Source organism: Mauremys mutica, chromosome 3 (assembly GCF_020497125.1).
Source record: "Mauremys mutica isolate MM-2020 ecotype Southern chromosome 3, ASM2049712v1, whole genome shotgun sequence".
Taxonomy (NCBI): domain Eukaryota; kingdom Metazoa; phylum Chordata; order Testudines; family Geoemydidae; genus Mauremys; species Mauremys mutica.
In genome coordinates this window covers 138,446,929-138,454,775 of record NC_059074.1, presented here as the reverse complement: position 1 = coordinate 138,454,775, position 7,847 = coordinate 138,446,929, and the positions used below count along the sequence as shown (strand labels likewise).

General features: G+C 43.8%; 1 protein-coding gene across 1 annotated transcript; it reads left to right on the top strand.

The window, feature by feature from the left end:
- Positions 1-5,326: 5,326 nt before the first annotated feature.
- Positions 5,327-7,638, top strand: MAP1LC3C (microtubule associated protein 1 light chain 3 gamma). Its single transcript, XM_045008442.1, has 4 exons — positions 5,327-5,487; positions 5,576-5,631; positions 5,786-5,892; positions 7,096-7,638. Exons 1-4 carry the CDS (start codon positions 5,430-5,432, stop codon positions 7,304-7,306), a joined length of 432 nt encoding a protein of 143 aa, XP_044864377.1. The 5' UTR covers positions 5,327-5,429; the 3' UTR covers positions 7,307-7,638.
- The last annotated feature ends 209 nt before the right edge of the window (positions 7,639-7,847 follow it).

The following is a 7,847-nucleotide window of genomic DNA, read 5'->3' as shown; positions in this document are numbered from 1 at the left end:
GTGAGCTGGAGCAGATAAGAGCTCAAAATTCAAGACACGGCTATAACCCCCAAATTGTAGTAGCTTTCAAGCTTATCTAAGAGATCTATGTACTTATATGGCCCACATCACTGTGGTCTCTGAGCACTGCCCAAGTACTTAAAAATAGAAATAGTAAATATGCCTTTCATCTTTTTCAATCTACAGGAGAAACAGCATTCTGAGTTCATAATTTGTGTGTTCAAGAAAGAAGAACTTACAGAAGGAAAGCTAAGTAAAAAGAAGCATTTGGTTCTGAAAGCACTTAAGTTTATGCTCGTTGTCTGTCATGGGAGTTTGTTCAATAATATAGGGCCAGCTTCAGTGAAAGCTCTTCTATGCTAGTACACAAATGTCCCCTGCTGGTCAACAATTTAACTGTCCTACTGAAGCCCAGCAGTCATGGACATGGAGAGGAAGGAAACTAGGGCAAACACTGGGAAGGGCATTGAATACCTGGAGAGAGCCTGTCATGGGGTTCACTACTCATTGCTGGAGTACATCCTTGTCACTTATCCAGGGGTTAGCTCATGACCAGTCTGACACCCCTTCTTTCAGTGTCTTATTCTCTCAGGAGTCAGGTTATACCCTCTTCATCACTCAGCGTACTCCTCCTTCTCGGTTTGGTCCTCCAGCCAGGTCACTATTGTCCTCCCTTTCTAGGATAAGAAAGTCCTACTGGAAAAACTGTCTTAGACAGTCTTCTGCTCCACTATCCAGTCTGTACCACCTCCCCCATGGCTAGCAGGGGAACTCAGTCCCACCCTCTACTCCAGGTTTCAGCCCAGGGACCCTGCAACTGGTGGCTAAGGTCTGCACTATCCCAAACCTTGATACTTTTCCCCCTAGTCTACTTCCTACTTCACCTCTATCATAATCCTTCTCTGTCTACCTCTGGGTACAGCTTTTCCTCTAGGTACACTTTTCCTTCAGGACCAGAGCTTTTATTTGCCCTTAGCATCTATCTCTAAACCCAGAAATCAACTACAAGCCTCCTGTTCTACAGCCCTCTTAGGGCTCTTATATTATACCTCTTGGTTTTATAGTACCTTAGCTTGCCCCTTGTTGAGCTGGTCTCCATCATCAATTAAAAACTTATCGGCCCTGATTCTCCTCCAGATGCAGCCTGTCACAGGGTTAATTGGCCCTTTCTCTCTACCCAGGTCTTTTGTATTGGGTTCCGAGAGGTCTTATTGGAAAACCCGGGAGGTGGGTGGGCTTCTAAAGGCCCCTCCCCAGCCTTTGGGGAGGATCCACAAGGCCCAGGAACTCAAGTAGTTACAGGGGACAACGGAAAAAAAACCAAGGAGAGGTGTGAGGGTCAAAGGGCCAAAAATAAGAGAACCCCAGACAGCTCCCACTGCTCCTCAAAGGTGTTAAGGGAGCCAGTGGATGCCGCCCAGAGCAACTTTGCCTGGATGCGTGAATGGAGGGAGGATCGGAAATAGGTCCCACAGTCACAGGAAACCCCCTCAGCCAACCTCCTCTCCCTGGTCTTATAGATGGCCGCTTTGGCCAGCACTAGGAGAAGGTTGACAAGGAGGTCCCGCGACTTTGTGGGGCTACGGAAGTGTGCGTATATAAGAAGATGAGGGGAAAAGTGCACCCAAAAATGTAAAAGGATGTCTAGGAGGAGCCGGAATAGAGGCTGCCACCTAGCGCACTCCAGGTACACATGCGCCAGGGTCTTCCTCACACCGCAAAAGGGACAGGCGTTGGGGACGGGGGTGAACCACGCCAAGTACATGCCCGTGCTCACGGCTCCATGGAGGAGCCACCAACTGATATCCCCCGTGAGCCGTGGAACCAAGGTGGAATATAGGCTGGCCCACCAGCCAGGGGGTTCCTCATCCTCAACAGGTGGCAATAGGTCCTGCCACTTAGCACTGGGTGGGGACACGAGGGTGAGGAAATGGAGCATATGGAGCACAAGCATGTATAGATGCACCCTTGGCGCGGTTCGAAAATGAACCAGCTGCAGGTCGTGCAGTCAGCTCAGGGTAGGTGGGGCGGCCATGTGGGGGGGGGGTGGAGCTCATGGGGCAGGGGCCCTATGAAGAGATCCCAAAGGCCCGGGGTGTAGGGTGAGTGGGGAGCACCCTCCCACAGGATCCCCTCGAGGTAAACCCAAGCAGTGGGCAGAAAGGCTGCCTTCACCTCCTGAAGTATGTGCCAGGGAGTACAAAGGGTGGAAAGCCTCATGCACTGAGTGAGCATCAGGGGATCCACCCAGTCTCCCGGGTCGTAGTCCAGGAGGCCTCCGATTCTGGTGACTTCTGCCTGTGATGTGTTGAGCAGGATGACATGACATCTTTAAAAGGGTTAGCTGAGATACTATGTGCCAGTTCCTGCTCTCAGTTATGAGGCTGCAACTCTCATAAAAACTGAACAAGATACAAGGTTACATAAGAGTAAGGCTTAAAGCCAGCGCATGGGAAGGCAGGACTGAACATCCCAAAGAGCAAAAAATTAATCCTGAGCTCACACCTTACAAAAACATGTTGGATTTATTACAAATAAAGTCAGTGCTTCTTAGTCTGAAGCCTAGGCTTAATGAAACTGGCTGGAGAGCCCTTGTGTCTGATAGCTAAATACCTCAGACACTAGCTTTGTGCAGGGTGACAGAACAGTTGACTATTAAGGAGTAGATACAATTTTTGGCTAAAGTAGGATCTATTGACCTAATTGGCAAAATAGTGGATCCCACAGGGCAGATGCAGGGGTCTGCCCACATGAAGGAGTTTCCGGGATCATAGGCTTAGGCCCTGATCCTGTTTGGACCAGGGTCTTTGTTTGTAAGCTTGGGGCAAGGACCTTGTCTTCTCTGTTCCCTTTGGTAATAAATACAGGCTATCAGACCAGGAAGCTGGTGCTGTGACAAAAGCCCTAGCTGAGGAATTCATTTACAGGTTTGGAGCCCCTCGAAGTCTGGACCAGCAGTACTGCCAATCCAAAACATGCAGATATCATGAGTCAGGCACCTACAAATCACGAGATTGGCTTGAAATCATGAGATTTTTTGTAACTAATTTGTCTTTGCCACCTTCTTTTCGAGCCTTTAGGTTGCACTTGGGACACATTTTCAAAGCTTTTCTCTGTAACAATGAGGGATAGAAAGTTTCTTTTTATTTTTAAATGAACTCCAAGATTCTCCCATATTCACATGACTCCAGGAACTGGGAGTTTAATCATAAGAGCAAATATTGCAAGACTGGTAATAAAACTGACAACACTGAAGCAAGGTGATAACTTTGATTCTGCCCTATACAAATAGCCATGTACGGCTTAGTAATTAATAAAACTTGAACAACCCTATATTTCCCCCCAATCTGATAGGCTGAATAGAATACTAACTATCATGTTATCAATGCTTATGTAACACAATCAGAGTAGCTGGGATAAGTTACAGCCATTCATTAGTATGGCTTACAGAAAGAGCAATCAGTCTTCTATTGACTTTACTTTTTACCAAGTCATGTTGGGTTGAGAAACTATCTTGACAGCTGTAGTAGTTACAGGGATACAAGCAATGCAAGTGGTTGCGGGTGTGTCTGACTATAATCAGCAGGTAGACAGATCTGAAATCCATTTGGAAGCTGTTAAAAAATACAACCCAAAACCAGAATACCGTGTTAGTGCTTCTGGGAGACAAAAGCTAGATTCTGGTATAAAAGTCACCTTCCAGAATTATTCAGAAAGTGAGCCAGTGTGGGTACAGGAGAATGTGAAAAAGAGGGGCCCTTTTTCAAAATGAAGGAAATAATTTTAAGGGCCACTTGTAAGAAGCTAACTGCCAAGTTGGAGACAGAATCACGTGAAAAGGGAAAGCAGATGGGCCACAGAGTACTATAAGTTAAAGATTCTCTTATAGGTACCTGGATTCCCTTTACAAAGCATTATGTGTCAGGCAAAAAAAGTAAAACATATCTTTCAGTTTGCATGACTTTTAATTTAAATTAATGAAGTTATCAGTAGAACTGGAAACCCCACATTTTCTGGCTTGCAGGCCTGTGCTTTTACCATAAGACCATCTCTGCAGAGGAATGCAGAGACAAAAGATGAGAGATACAGAAATATGGTGCGTAATTTTTTTTCCACTGAGTGACACTGAATGCAACACTTTACTAACCTATATGTTTAGTTACAACATAACAGCCAAATGCAAACTTCAGTCTTTTGGGCAAAATGCTCTTTGACACCAATGGGAAATCAGCATTCTGTCCTTGATTTTGTAGCCCCAATCTCCACAATCATCTTTAATTAAAACTATAATTCACGATCCCCCTATTCCTGTTCTAAGCTCATCAGTACCCTAAAATGGCCACTGTATCAGAGGTAAACAGTCCTTATGAGACCTATTTTTCTCTTGCTATGTTTAGTCATTCCTGTGCCAGATTGAAAATGTGGGAGCTGGGTTAAGCAATCAAATATGGCAGGTGCACACACCTCAGTAAGTTACTAAAACAATGCACTGTGGTTAATCTTATTTAATTCAAAATGGGTGGAATCACCCATGCAGACAGCTAGCACAAGGCCTATGCACTATCTATGTCTTACTTAAATCCTCACATAGGACCTTTGGCCCAGCTCCTCAAAGGTATTTATGCTCCTAACTTTCACTGATTTCAATTTCCACTTAAATTAATGTCAATTAGGAGCCTAAATACCTCTGATGCTCTGGACCTTTATGCCTAGGCCTCTGCAAATGACTGGTTAGCCCCTCATTTCTCCCAATGAGACTAAGCAGGTCGGCCCAGCACTTTGTTCACACGACAGTTTGCTACAGGTATAGCATATTGTAATAACACCAGCATGATGCATCCAGCAAAGCCCCAGCCCTATCCCATCTTCTTCTGGCAAGGGCTTGGGGGTACAGGGGTAGCATTGTACATGGGCCCCCCCAGGAGGAAGTGCCTGCAGTTGCTCTCTTGTAACCCCCTCTGGGCAACATGTTTTTAATGGGTCTAGGAAGGAGTCACAGGAGCTGTCCTCAAACGGAGCAGAGTCTGGAATGACGTAGAGACCCTTGAAGAACAGTGTGATCCAAAGACCTTCTGACACACAAAGGGTAAAACAAATAACATGGGAGATACAATGTGTCAGGATGTCCTTTCAAGACATGTACAGTGTCCTGTCGAGGTACAGAACACAGGCAGATGTCCTCTGCACTCTCTCTCTGTCCAACAGGCAGACCCCACCATTCCCTGGTAAACTAGCTGCAGCCACGTTGAATCCGCCCCTGCTGTGTGGGAGAAATGAGGGTGGGGGCAGGGAGTAACATGATGTCACAACCAGGCCTTTATAAGGGGCTTAGCTTCACAACTTCTCACAGTTTGAATTCAGCTGTGGTTGAAGACTGGGAGCTGCTTGTTATTGCTAAGCCCTAGTAACAAAATCTTCTAGGAAAGAAGATGCAAACTCTGCATAGCAGTCAATCTGTTAGACCTTTTAAACTGAGAAAGAGTTTTGGTAAGTCAGCTGGGTATTGCACATAGCTAAGCTATATTAGAGGTTGAGGAATGCATGTGTATAATATTTGTTTTTTTCTTTTACACAGCAACTAGACTGGAAGAAGTAGCAGGAATTCGGGCAAAGTTCCCAACAAAAATCCCGGTAAATATATCTGTTCCATTTGCTATATCAGTATTTTAGCTTTTTTCTTAAATAAATTTTAAAGCTCAGCCATTGAAGTCTTTTTGTTTCTTTAAAAACAGTCAAACACTTTCAATTGCTTTAAAAGTGATTTCTTATTACTCTCTAAAAACAGGTAATTGTTGAACGGTATCAGAAAGAAAAATATCTTCCTCTACTGGACAAAACAAAATTTCTTGTTCCTCAGGAGCTGACCATGACACAGTTTATAACTATTATTAGGTATGTAGCAAACCCTGGAATAGCAATTAGCACTCTACAGATGTGGCTGTGTGCTCTTATGCTGTGGCTTGCAAGATCTGGAATCTAGATGTTAGTTTGAATCATGTTCTCTAGTACTCAGTCAAGAGGGGTTCAGTTTTACTGAGTGCTGTTTGTGGGAAGCACAGAGATTTAGTCACTGGCCCTCTTTTTGCCTGCGTGACACTAACAGAGGTAAAACCTACAATGTGCTCTCTCTCTTTTAAGATAAGCTTTCTTTCCAAAGCTGTTCAGGGCTTCTTGTGAAATCAGTGACTGCATAGAAGCACAAAGTTTGTCCATAAGCCTAAATAAATAGTTTCTGTCTGATTCATGTCCTGCTTGCCTCTGTGAGGAGAACTTAAATAAAAAGGGAGTTGAGTGGTAACCAGGACTCAGAGTTTTAGTCCAAGTACTGCTACTGACTTGCTGTGAACCTGAGTAAACTGAGAGAAGTGTCTCAGGTGTGGGCTGTGTGAAGCAAACTGCTTCTAAATTGCTCTGAGGTCATTGGCTGAAAAGCTCTACAGGGAAGAAGTCCTCTACCCCTGTAATTCTTAAGTATACTCTAGAGTATGTCTGTCTTTAAAAGAACATTGCCTTAAAAAGCCTATGATCTCTCTCTAATACAATGGCTTCCATCCAGTATAAGGGCTATGTGTGGGTGGATGGGCAGACAGGCCTAACTCTTGGGAGCTGAGCCCCTCTGAGAAGGACTAATCTCTCTTTAAAAGACTGAGTGAAGCTTTGAATATGTCTGTAAATAAAGGCTTAAAGCCATACTCGATCTTGCATCATATGTCGAACAGTGCTGAAGAGACTTCTGCTCTCTGCTTAGTATTTAGCAACTGCAATTGAGTAAACAAAGCCCTGACTTAGATCTTTTCTGCTTCAAATATTTGACTTGGGAGACTGGCATAAAAGAGCCACAGATTGAAAAATATGGATTTGACAATAAAACTGGATTTAAATCTAGCTACATGATTGCCTACTGATGTTAAACCATATTGACTTACAAAGCACTCTGGCTCATCTCCGAAGTATAGTGTGATAAATGTGTTTAATGCAACTGCACTATCTGTCATCACATTTGTCAATGTGGCTAATATGCAATGCAAAAAATGAACATCAAAAATAGCTTGTATTGGGAAAATAATCCTTTCCCCTCCTTTCTCCTAAATCTAGAAGCAGAATGGCTCTAAATGCTACACAAGCTTTCTACCTGCTGGTGAACAACAAGAGTCTGGCCAGTATGTCTCTGACATTGGCTGAAGTGTACCGGGACTACAAAGATGAAGATGGCTTTGTATATATGACATATGCTTCCCAGGAGATGTTTGGGTGCCTCTTGCCCACTGCCCAAGGGAAACTTAAGGAATGCCTTCTAAAAACATAAGGGCATGTCTGACTGCTGCTGCTAGGCAGCTGATTATGCCAGTGACTTGAAGATCAGAGATGCTCTTTCCAGTATGGGCTCTTAAACACTGTACTGAGGGCTAATGGCCCAGATGTTGGCAGGACCAACTAATGCAGAAGTGGTGGTGCTCTATTCCTAGATAAGTAACTTGGAGATATATATTTTATATTTGAAAAGACACTAGCGGGTTTTTTGAACTGCACCTTTAGAATCTTGTTTTGTAATGTCAGTTTAAGTTATGTAACTGCTTTTTAAGGGAACTCTAAAGCCTGAGCTTAATAGATTCAAATAAAGAGATACTTTTAAGATTAGGTTGAATGTCAATATTAATCTGGGGGAAGTATTAGTCTCCTAGACAAGTGTTGTGGATACACCTGGAGCATAGGAGCAGCAGTAGTTTTAAAGAGTGACTTGAAATAATGGATTGTGTGCACATGTTCTTTAAAGATGGTGGAGTAACTTACTTCATGGTACACATCACTAACATTGATTGTACAGCACCACATATTAAAACATAGAG

What these genes read in the sequence shown, in the direction of transcription:
- MAP1LC3C (XM_045008442.1), top strand. Translation starts at nt 5,430, where the DNA reads ATGCAAACTCTGCATAGCAGTCAATCTGTTAGACCTTTTAAACTGAGA. An exon ending in TAAACTGAGAAAGAGTTTTG is followed by an intron (nt 5,488 to 5,575) that starts GTAAGTCAGCTG and finishes TCTTTTACACAG; the next exon opens with CAACTAGACTGGAAGAAGTA. An exon ending in CAGTTTATAACTATTATTAG is followed by an intron (nt 5,893 to 7,095) that starts GTATGTAGCAAA and finishes TCCTAAATCTAG; the next exon opens with AAGCAGAATGGCTCTAAATG.